The following is a 13017-nucleotide window of genomic DNA, read 5'->3' on the forward strand; positions in this document are numbered from 1 at the left end:
CCAGTCTAGGCGTACAAGTTCTAAGCGGAATGTGTTATAATAAGCTTTATAGTAATTGAAGCGAGTATTGCGCTTAGGTTTAATACTTGTACGGGATGTTAAATACTTATAATATTTCAATTACAAGAGGATTTTTTTTTTGGATTGTTGATTCTGTTTTTTAAGCATGTGATGTTGTATCTATAGTCTATATTATATAATTGTATGGTTGTATCATGTTGCGTAAATATTTTAATTTCTAGTAACACAATTCAAAGCAACCGAGAAATGATGTAATTGTTTTTTAATCGATTTGATTGACGCGACGATTTCTTATCGAGAGGTGGTGAGGAGAATAAAAACAATACATTGCCCTATAAGGACGCGTACATATGACGGAAAACCTGATTTTAGAACAAAGAAGTAATTTCCGATGTTCACTTATTTAATAAAAATATAAAATTGTTTAGGAGTTAACAACCTTTCTTCGATATTTTTTTTAAACGTATTTCAATATCAACAAAGTTGACAACTTTTAAAGCTAGTTTTGAAAACAAGTTTCCAGACTGTCTATAGATACATTGTATAGGACGTTTATTGCATAATTAGAAAGGGTAGCAGGGGGCAAACTGTTTTACTCGACAGTCAGCCTGATTTACAGTAAAATGACAATTCCTGCACATTTCGAATTACATTGTACAGTTTAGTGTTCGAAAACCATTGAGTATATAACCACAAATAGAGACAAAATGTCATTTATTTTGTTTGAAAATTATTCTGCCAAATCATTACGATGACAACTGCGCTCCGATTGGCTAGCCCGAATTCGAAACAATTGACGGGTGTCGTCAATTGTTTCACTTTAAATCGACCAGTTTCACTTGAGCTTGGCTATAATGGACGAAAATTGAAAAATTACATGTTTAATATTTAATTACAGTTGAAATATGATTCCGTTGGTTTTGTAGTTAAATGTTTTACTGTTTTTCCCACACTAACGAATAGAACAGCACGGCATTGTTAGACATATTATCTTTATTACAATAAATACAGAATATTTTTGGAATACACGGAGACGTATACACAGGTCAGTAGTTGGCGCTATATTATTCCTAACTTGTGATTTCAGCGCAGAAATCAGTAACATATCTATATTTCTGTGAGTTATACGTGTTTTATCTGATCTGAAATTCACTCCCATTGCCTTTCGTATTTTTTAGTTGGTTTCAATGAGACTGTTAAATCAGGATAAGGACGGCTGTTAATAAATTTTACCTAGGAGATCCTAATATACGAAAATAGCGCGATAGTACAATATAAGTGTCATTAAGTTTCCATTGCTATATTCTAAGTGTTGGGTATCGGTAGAGGTACTGCCACCTTAGATATTTCTGCCGCCAAGCAGTAATGTCAGCATAACTGTTTTCCGGTTTTCAAGGGTAAGGGTACTGGTGAAATTAAATGGGACAGTGCCCCTCAGATCTTTGCGACTTAAAGCTCTAAGTGGCACTGCAACTGTAATGGACAGGCATGTTACTGTGTAGCTTGTTCGTCTCGCACGACTTGTTCGTCCCGTCACTTGATATTATAAAAATAAAAAAATGAAAAAACGTCTTTTAACATTTTTGTATCAACGGGAAAGAAAGTTTTGAAATTGTTCTTAAAATTATTTTCAGTACATAGCGTTAGGCCTTTATTTTTATTTACAGCCGTGTAGTCTCTTTTAACTACTCCAAATATGATTTTAAAGTAAAAAAGCTGTAATTAAATTTATTGAATGTAAAAAAGTCGTTAAAACCCAAAAACAAAGATTTGCAACAAGATCATAGAAAAATTAATAAGGTCTAATGGTTCGTTCTGTAGCTCAGTTGGGAGAGCGTCTAGCACGGATTGTTTGAAGGCTCGGATTCGAATCCAACCAGATCGTAGGAATTTTTCTAAGTGATATTTGTATTAATAAATAAAAACTTTTTATACCTTCACTGACTGGTCAAGAGTTAAATCATTTATCTGCCTCCGTGGCGGAACGGTTACCATGCAGATCTGCCACACAGATGTCCCTAGTTCGAGTCCCAGGCCGCGAGTAATATTTATAAGGCCTAAATTTATTTATTTCGTGAGTTTGGGTGTAATTTGTGGTTGTCTATGTGTATGACCATGGCACCCGCGCTACAGGGTTTAACATAGTGCAGGGCTATGAGTATGTGCGTAATTATTATTACATATGTGTATAGGAACCACCAGTGTCTCAGAATAAACGAAAATCTGTTTTAAGACTGACATTCATTAAATGAAATTTGATTTTGATTAAGCAGCGATGGCGGAGCTACGGAAGTTTTTCGTATTTACAGAAGGAACTTTGCCTAAGATTATGCAAGAAATTAAATTACTTTAATAAAGTTAATTTTGCTTCGTAATTACTAAGTAAATTAAACTATTTTTTCGGATCTAACAGTAGAGTTTAGTTGCAGTAGAGCTCCTTGTGACAGAGTTCGTCCAAAGCAGTACTGCCACCTTACCTATTTCTGCCACTAAGCAGTAATGTCAGCATTATTGTGTTCCGGTTTGGAAGGGTAAGGGTGCTGGAAAAAGAAAAATTACAGGCAAATGGGATTTGTCAACTTATGTTTCACAGTGACGGGCGCAGAGGCAGAGCCCCTCTTATCTTTGTAATTTAAAGCACCGAGTGGCACTGCAACTGTTATGAACAGACGTGTCGCTTAACACCAGGTGCATGACTTGTTCGTCCCGTCACTTGATATTATAAAAAAATATGTATTGCGCATATTTGTTTTTCCAAACAAGCCAACTTTTCGGGTCATTTACACGTACCACTTGTTAAATAAAACCTCATATTTGCAATTAATAATATAAATCAATATCTAGTGACATTATCGCTTTAGTAGATAATGTATAAAGTATAAATAAAACCTTGTTTTCAGTGCTCAACCTGAGCATTTCTTAATATCACAGCTGTGACAACACCTAGCCATGTTAATGTTTACATAGTTTTCAAGTTGTAATATTTTCTACTTTTTATTTTGACTGCATATAAGAGCTCCATTTCCGAGGTAGCATTTACCATTTTACAGTTCGTAAACCCCAGGCATTGTTTCAATATCTGCATAAAATACAATATTTTAATAAAATATATTAACGTAAATAGTTCTAAACAATAGCTATTACTAGGCTATTAAAGTTTTACCTTTGCCAACGTGCGCAGCACCTGCTTGAAACCTGACCATACAAACTCCTTTACATTTTATTGGCCTGGGAACATAGGTAATATTCTAACAAAATATTAAGTTTCGCAGCACTAAAAGTTTATGGGTAACTAATAGAAAATATCCGCCTTTAACCATGGTCTGGCGTGGTGATTACTAAAAACCATCTTTATAGTGTTCCAAATATTTAAAAAAATATATGATAATTGAGCAATCAAATTAATTCGTTTCACATCAAAAAATTTGAATTTTAAAATGAAACGTCATTTCGTAGAAATAAAGCTGTTGAAAATGACATAAAAATCTATCTACTCACCATTTTAATTGCCATGAGCAAAAATAAATTTGTCCAAGGACTTGAATAAATCATACATAAAATTTGAGGTCAACACTTCCGTTCATTTGAAAATTATAAATTTTGTATCACTTGACAACTTTGTTCACTTATCTGCATTTTGTGACACAAACTTATTTGTAACTGTCTCATCACTTTTTGTTCAAAATCTTAAGATATATAAAAAAAACTATTTAAAAATATACAGTTCCATTTTTCAAAAAAGGCGCGCGCGGTTGTGCTGCGCGTTGAGCCAGCGTACCTTTTCTTTTTTAAAGACGACTAGAGGTGGCAACGGTTCGCAGCGGACTGAGCGAGTGCCGATGGAATATCGCAGATACTAAATGTAGTTGGAATTGATGGAACATGTCGGAATGCCGTCGGCTTTTCTCTCATCACCACACTTGATAAAATTGATTTTATTGCTATGAAAATAATAATCCCTGAAACTGTGGGTGGTATTTGGCTGAATTTATTTTAGCGCCTCTGTCTAGACAAGATATTAATGCAGTTTTTTTGGTTAACTTCGCATTGGTATGAATTCGAAATACAAAGGTATAAAGGTGTCTGTATTTCCGTGACTTTATGTATAGTATACAGTTCTAACGTGAAACCAATTCAGAAGGTAACAAAACTTGGTAACACTGTAGTACTTTTGTCATACTAACAAAATTACTTTTTACAAAATACGAGAGATAAATAAAGCGGAAGGGTTGAATAGGTACAATGACAAAAGCCGCCAGTGGGCGATAGTTCTTGGGTTATGTACTCCTAATACAAAACTAGTAAAAATTAGGCAGCTTATTTACGTTCTCGAAATTACCCTTGATTATGGTAAGTTACCTAACGCTCTGAGCGCTGTATCAGGGCGTTGTTATTTTTTGTGACTTCACATGACAATTCAGCTGCATCAGTTCTATTTCATGTGTTCTGAATCTAGTTACAGAAAAGAGGCACTAAAGAATAATTGTAACTATCCAAAAGATATACGTTTGCCAGCCTTCTAGGCTAGATGCCATTTTTATCATAACCAGTGACGGGACCAATGAATTGTGGTCCTGATGGTAAGCAACTTGCCCGTCCATAACAGTTGCAGTGAGGGGCACGGCGCTCATCAATTTGAGACATAAGTTGACAAGTCCAACGTGCCTGTAATTTCGCCAGCAACCTTACCCTTCACATGCTCATATTACTGCTTGGCGGCAGAAAAAGTTAAAGGTGGCAGTACTTCCTTGGATGAACTCTCTCACAAGGAGCTCTACTGCTACTAAATTTTGAACTTTGTATTTTTCAATCAAAGAAGAACGAATGGTGCTTTTTATGATTTTCTTCTCTTTTCAATATTAAATTATTTCCATTACATATTTAATTTATTTTATTATTATTTTGTTATTATTATTTATTTTCTATTTACAAGCTAAGTTTATTATTTTTCTCCTTCCTTTTTACTTGCACGGTATTGCCCACTTATGACCTTTGTTCTCACTTGTTTGGGTTGGTTGGAAGAGATCTCTTTTAGAGATAAGTCCACCTTTGCTCACTTTTTCTATAATTATGTTTTCTGATGTGTTTTTGGTGCAATAATAATATATATTATCAAATTTATATATTATCAAATTCATTCGATAAATTAATTGCAATTAATAAATGTTTAAATACGTTTTAAATCAATCTTACACATTTACCATTAATTTATTCGCACACAGATTATGGTGGAAACATTACATTATTATCAATTTTGAACGAACATTATCGGTAACACGTATGAATTGAAATATTTTATCTTCAACTTAAGAATGAATGATAATTTAATTGAAAACTTAAATAAATAATCTACATATTTACAGTGAATTGCATCATAATGCAACAATAAAATAATACTGGGTGATAAAAAAACTTCAACTTTCCTAAGTAACATCCAATTTGCGATATTTGGTTGCCGTCACATTTTTATAGTTTGCTGTGTATCCGACCGCCCGATGTGATAATCGACTACTTTCTAATTTATTGTTTTCTATTCAATATATTGTTTATGTTATCCTTAGTCAAACCATTTCAAAAGGATAATGAAAAAACATACAGTACTTAGAAAAATACATACTATGACTACTGTTACTACTCGTAAATGATTTGTTAAATTAAAACTAGGACGCCTTGCGGTACCAATTGGTAAAATGTCGTAAAACTCTGCCTACTACACAGCACCCAAATAAAGAATATGTTGGAACTTTTATCTATGTATATGCTGTAGAAGAATATTACATAAGTACAGGGTGTAACATGAAGTACCGATAATATTTTACCTGTTTATCGTACTCATAAACGAAGAAATTTAAGAAAATAATAAGAATAAAAATAATCTTTAATTATGGTTTCGTACACAAATTTCTAATTAGAAACGGTATATTACATTTTGTATCAAGAACAAAAATATTTTTTTTTTCAAAATATCATTAGTACCTACAATTAAAAACTGCACACGGTCGAATCTTTTTGTTGCACCCTATATATAACACTTTATATAGGCCATGTATCTTTGCATGGCCTACATACAACATAGACCAGAGAGGAAAGGTGGATGTTTGGATAAGGCAAGCTAATGTACAAAGTAAGCGGTGAACACTGCAAAGTTATTTTTTTTAATACTTACTAGAGTGGTAAGGGAACTGTATGGACCATTCGGCAACTGATGTAGACACGTAAATGTTACGGAAGTAGTAAAAATACCTCACTAACTATAAAACCCTATCTTAGGTGTAAACGTGACAAATTATCCAATTTATTGTAAACGAAATATTAGATAACTTATTTACGCTTATGACTTGAATAATATAATTCTAAGCCAAAACCAGCAATTATCACCTCATTAACAAAACGTGAATGGAACGAACTCGTTCTATAAAAACAAATTATTAGTTATATTAATTGAAAACAACATATTTCGTAATAATTCTTAAAATTAGTGACAAACTGGTAATTCATTCACACTGTACTAAAATTTTCGAACTCGTTATAAAATGTAATTCAACGTTCTCTTTAGCACGAATTGATGTAACAGCTCCAGGTTCGAGTCCTGTCGGATCGAAGGTTTTTTGTTGTGTTCGGTCTTTATTTAACCTATACTGTGTCCAGGAGGTAAAAAAACAATTTAAAAAAAATCTGAATTGGCGCAAAAAGAACGTAAATAATTATAACGAACTAATGGAGTTATTGTACAAAAAAATAAAAAAAACAATAATTAATTTTTGTTTGAAGAAAATGCAAGTTTGTTTTAAGTTATTTGACGATAAAACAGTTATTTGCACAGTTTGGTTCATTTTATAATCTATATTATGATGTAAATAATCCATTTTATTATACAAAAATGCGAGATTAGCTTATGTTATCCTTTGTCAAACCATTTCCACCAATCGTGAAAAATCATATAAAATACCTTGTCATACAAAAAACGTGATTATCGATATACCGTGACGGAATTAGCATTCTAATATAATAAGGCCACATTTGAAAATGACACTTGTCAAAAGAAACGTTTAAACATTGTACGAGCTACGAGAATTAGTCGATAACTTTTTAATGCGTAAATAGAGTTATAAAATTTCACATAATATACAAATACAAATATGCATAAAGTCTGTTTGAAGGTAAAATCACTTAAGTGACATTTTCCACCATAAATCTCCAAATGATGTACCAGAGAAGTTCACCATCTTTCTGCAGATAAAACTCTTCTTTAAGTTTATAGCTTTTTCGTTATTGAGTTTCATGGCCAGAAAGATAGTGATTTTCTTACCATAGCTATATAAATTAAAAACTTTTTGTGGAAAATGTTACTTATATATTTTACTTTTAAACAGACGATAATTTGTTTCATGCAGTTCGTATTATTTTTATGATTTTTGACGTCAGATCACGTCTCCTTTATTATACATGTGTTAGGGCAAGGCGTTATTTTAGTATCAGCAGTAGAGCTTCTTGTGAAAGAGTTCGTCCAGGGAAAACCAACTTACCTATTTCTGCCGCCAACCAGTAATGTTAGCATTACTGAGTTCCGGTTTTGAAGGGTGCTGGTGGAATTACAGGGACATGGGACTTGTTAACTTGTGTTTGAGGGTGACGTGCGCAGTGGCAGTATCCCTCAGATGTATGCGGTTTAAAACTCTGAGTACCACTGCAACTGCTAAGGACAGGCGTATCGTTTAACAACAGGCACACGGCTTGTTTAATGAATTATAAGACGCCTTGAGGTACATAAAAAATTGCTATATTTTTGTAGCGCGTCAACCCTATTTGCTCATAAGAATGTGGTGACGGATTTTAAAACATCATCATCGTCGAACTTAAGAGTCGTACTCTTGTCGGTGGAGCATCTTCCAGTTATCTCATTTATAAACCAGCTCCTTGACCTCCCCATACGACATGACATGGATCTTAAAGCATCGCTGCTAAATCATATGTGTCTCAGCACGAACGGCATTCTGAGTATACTGGCAGATTAGTGGGAGTCCTCAATACTTGCACTGTATAGGCAGAGTATCCACTCACGTAATAAACACAAACCTATAATAATTACAAATATTATTGGTTGTAAATGTCTGAAATAACGGTTATTATTATTTGTCAAAATTACATAAAGACTATTGTTTTTGATTATACTGTTATTTATTTACAGTTAATGTAAAATTTATTTGGTAAGTAAATTGATAATATTGTTTTTATACGTGACACGTCTTTATTACTCCACAAAGTCTGCGGATATTGTTAATTTTCACATTGGTTTTCACTGGTATATACACAAGTGAAAACCAATTTCACTCTGAGAGTAGTGTGGTTGGTGGCCCAGCACGATGTGAATCTTAATTAATTTGTTTCGAGAGTACCAACAGAACAAACTATCGACCTTCACGAAGGAGGAGTTTTGGCCGAAGGGTGTCATGTACCGACTTTTCCGGGGTCAGTTACCGGACACCCGCATAGTGTTCACACGTCGCAGTCCATGCGTGTAAATAATTAGTAGTTACTTATATTATTATGTATGTTAGTCTATAAGGTACGTATTTATGTAACCTGATTATAAATAAATTAAACAAATACGGTGTGTTGATTTGCATTGTCGCCATATTTAAGAAATTAATAATATAAATAAAATGAAAAAAAAATTAAGCTGGACATTTAGTTCAAATATCGCCCCTAGTACGACGCAACAAGCTATGCCGTATAAAACAATTATTACACTTAAAGTGCTTATAACTGTATATCTCCTTTTTAAAGAGGGAACACATTAAATGTCGATTGCAGTTAATTACGAATTGTTTCCGGAACGGAGTGATTAATATGAAATGAGTTCTTCAACGAAATAGTCAAAATAGTTGCAATACTAGTTTTGTTGAGTAGTTAAAATCGGGTTAGAGTTTCTGTTATGTTTAATTTGATGGTTTGCGGCAGACATCGTGGTTCCATTAATTTGGAATGTCGTATCATCGGATTTATGTAAACCACTCTAGTAAGTATTTGTAGAAACTAAGCATAAGAAGCTGGAATTATAGTACCTTCTTTAACTAAATTTCAAACTGGACGATTTATAAGATTTATCAGCTTCAAGCACAACTGTACATTAGAAATTGAATCGCAAGTGAGCTGTTTTCCAGAATGGCTTATGGTTTCGGTACTTAAGTAATGGGAATCTAGTTGCCTAACTAACACGGTCTTATTTAAATTGTTTCCCTCTATATCTCAATGCTTTTCCTGAAATAAAGAAATCAGTCAGCCTGAAACGTTGGTTTGTTTAAATATACGCGATTTAAATCCGAAAAATGTTAAATGTACCACTGAAGTTAGGCAACTACCTCAAAGCATTTCTTCTTGATTTACCGTTTTGGTGAGTCATGAGAGGAGAAGCGAGACAAACTGTTTTGCTAGATCAAATAGTTTAGGTATTTACTATTAAATAACGGTCTAACAAAAATATACGATACTGCTAAGAATATCGTCTAAAGAACGTACTAATTTGTTACACACTAGGATGTACTTTATCCGATCATACAAAATCCTGAAAACGGACTAAAATAAAAGTTTGAAACGAATTATTTAACAACAAAATATCTAAGTTTGCTCCTAATTCTTACATGGAGATATTTCTCTTTAAGCACTACAGAGAAGCTGCTAAATTTTGGCTTGCAACTGAAGCCCTGTAGTTATTAAATTCACATTTATTCCAAATTTGAAAATTGTTTAACGACACGCTGCGCCGCCCGCTGCCCCGTTAATCGCTATCGGGCGCTTGTCGACAACGGATCTGTGTCAAATTTTCTCCACCTGTTCTTATTTTATTCATATTAGCGTTCAGCTCGCGGGTTGCGGGACTCAAAGGGCGGTTCCCCACACCTCGCCTCCAAAAATGTATCCTCGCCTTGAAGTACATCGCCTTAACTAAGAAGTGCCCAAACGCGATTTAGCGTTCTTGTAATATTTGATACGTAATACTTACCGCGAGCAGAGTGGAGAGGGCGCGTGCCATGCGCATAGTGCGCTTGCAGGGAGCGAGCGCGGTGCGCGCGGGGAGCGCGCGGGGCGCGCAGGGCGCTACGTGACGGAGGCGGCGGGCGGACGGGCGCGCGCGAGCCGCATCCGGCCGCCCTCCAGCAAACTACCACCGTTGTAGCCGCATCGCGCACCTGTAGACAACAAATCGAATTGAAACACTTTTACGCTACAATCGAGAATCGAAACAGGATGTGATGATAAGTTGACATCAAAAGTTATTCCTAAATAACTGCTGAATGCTTAAACAAAACGAAAATGTGCCATTTTTGTCGGCCTTACGTGGGTAAGGCTATTTATTTATCTTCGTAAATAGAATAAAGAGAGGAGTTTCTTTCATCCGGAAATCCGGAATTCGAAACAGTAATTAATCAATATTTAATGGTTTTAACAACTTTATGTCGTTCCTTGTAGCTATATCTAAACATGTATCTATATACATATATACACACGTTTTCCGATGATTCTCAAAGAGGTTTACATCGACCTTCTCCAACCTGAAAAGCCGCCATAGTAGAGAAAATAAATTGGAGGCACGAGATGTAGACGAGGTCCACGGGTGTGGACCCTTTTAGACAGGTCGAGGCTTTTAACTTTCTATAAGTGTTAATAATCCAAGTTTTTCACTTGACATTTAAATTTATCTAATAGCACTGTGTCAGCTGTCACATACAGATTTAAGTCAATGAATTTGTAATTTTTTTTTTTTTCAAATTAAGGGTGAGCGAAGAAATACGTTTCACAAATGGCGCTACGGTTAAAAACCAAAAACAAAGATATGCAAGAAGCACATAGAAAAATTCGTAAGGTCTGTTGGTTCTCTCCGTGGTTTAGTTGGCACAGCGTCTAGCACGGTTTGCTGGAAGACGCTGGTTCGAATCCAGCCGGATCGAAATAATTTTTTCTTAGTGAATGAAAGAAAAGAAAAAATTTGGGGACCCTGATCTAGGTTCCTCGATTGTTCTGCCACAAAGATGCTGTCAATGTCACCTTTCTGTTCAGTGACACATACTTAAAGTTAGATGAAAGGTCTGTGAAGATATGAAAGTAGGGGCAAGGGGGAAGAAGGGGGTCTACTAAAAAGATGGAGGCATAACTCGAAAGTGCGCATGCGCGAATGGAACCAATGGTACCACGACACACTTAATCTCTATCCAACCCCACAACCAATAAGCGTGTATAAGGAAGGAAGTAGACATTATTACCTACTTCTTGCCTGTCCCCAGTTGCAAAGTACGTATTAGAGTTCAGAGCCGTAAATTTATCATCGTTGTTTTGGAAATGTCTAGAAAAAATTGTGTACAGTATCATTTTGATTTTTTGTTGAAGGTATGAGCGTTATATAAATAAAATTAATCTATTATCAGAGCTATTTAAGCAGAAATCTAAATTTGTGGAATCACGATATGCGTGCCATACGAAAATATCTTATCATTATCAAAGATGTTTTAGATTATTAACATTATTTTCTCGGATTTCAATTTCTTCGCTGTACAAAGTTCAATTTCGTAAAAGATATTTCATGATACCAATTACACGAGTACTTTTTAAGTGGTATAATTTATTATTTTTTTATAATACTAAAGGACGGGGCGAACAAATCGTGCGCAAATAAACCGTTCCAGTGACACTCAGAGCTTTAAATCACAAAGTTCTGAGGGACACTGCCACTGCGTCGGACACCCTGATACTTAAGTTGACAAACCCCATGTGCCTGTAATTTCACCAGCACCCTTCGAAACCGGAACGTAGTAACGCTTGCATTACTGCTGGGCGGCAGATGTAGGTTAGGTGGTAGTACTTCTCTGGACGAACTCATTCACAGGTAGCTCTACTGCTACTAAAATAATGAAGGGATGAGTACATTCCGTAATGTTTTTTGAACTTGTCTAGTTCACCAAGCAATATATCTCTATTTTGCATTTACTGCTAACTCGTGCGTATTTATATATTATGTTCTACGCAGTAACTTGGGAAATACCTCCATTCCTTTTCCAAGGGTAGGTAATTATTAAATAAAATCCATTTCGATACCTATCGATTTTCTAATAAATCGTGTTAATATTTAATTCTCGCACTAGACAAATTAAAAAAACAATTTGCTAAGGATTGGACCCCACTTCAGCATTAAGCTTGCTGATTGTAGCCCCATATTGTAAAATACCTGTAGCATGAGCTGTTGTTGTGTTGTTGCTATTTTTAACATATAACTTTGATAAAATTCCACAACCATCAAGTTACGCAGATTGATTGTTTTCACCATTGATTTTTTGTTAATAAAAATTACAAATCCATGGATATAATTATTTATTACAACATCAAAGATTGTGTGTACCTCTGGCCTCTTCGAATTTTCGGCGGAATGCAAAGCTCTTGCGTGCGAGTAATAGCTTCAATGTATTGTCCAAACAGGTTGGTGATGACCTTTTTAACACTAATGTTGCATCGGGGAAGCGTCTTATTAGTAGTTTGTTTTTTGGCGAGTAGGTATTTACTGTTGCGAAAATGCCATTATCTATATATTGTATACTTACTAGTTATATAGTTATAATTTAATGCGCATTACCTTAAAATGTGTCTATCAGTGAGGATCAATTAAAGGCTCTCCATTATTATTTCATTTTTTATTCTGTAAGGTAGCCGTTATTCTTCCAATAAGTTAAAATAAAACAAAAAATTGAAAGTTTTTTCATGTAGATAGATTCAATAAGGGTGTACATTTTTCGCGTATTTTGAATACCTAAAATTAGAACATCCGCATCAGGATTCTCTGATGTGTAAAAACTTGCTTCAGCAAATCACCCTGGTACCTACACTTTGACAATCATTCCAGTTATAGTGAATTGTTAGTTATTAGTTATAAACATGAGTTTCAATTAGAAGATTATAGGTACTTGATTATTCAACAGGAAATTATAAATTTTATTCCTTCAATGGCCT

The 13017-nt window shown here is 34.6% G+C and overlaps 1 protein-coding gene across 1 annotated transcript in view; it reads right to left on the reverse strand.

Moving 5' to 3' along the window:
* LOC113234739 overlaps window positions 1-10114 on the reverse strand; it is a 41717-nt gene extending 31603 nt beyond the window's left edge. The window contains exon 1 of the mRNA XM_026470202.1: window positions 10025-10114. Coding sequence (XP_026325987.1) covers window positions 10025-10060 — 36 coding nt within the window. The 5' untranslated portion in view covers window positions 10061-10114. The remainder of the gene's footprint in view (window positions 1-10024) is intronic.
* Window positions 10115-13017: the final 2903 nt, after the last annotated feature.

This window comes from Hyposmocoma kahamanoa, unplaced genomic scaffold (assembly GCF_003589595.1).
Source record: "Hyposmocoma kahamanoa isolate Upper Pololo Valley unplaced genomic scaffold, ASM358959v1 86, whole genome shotgun sequence".
NCBI lineage: Eukaryota > Metazoa > Arthropoda > Insecta > Lepidoptera > Cosmopterigidae > Hyposmocoma > Hyposmocoma kahamanoa.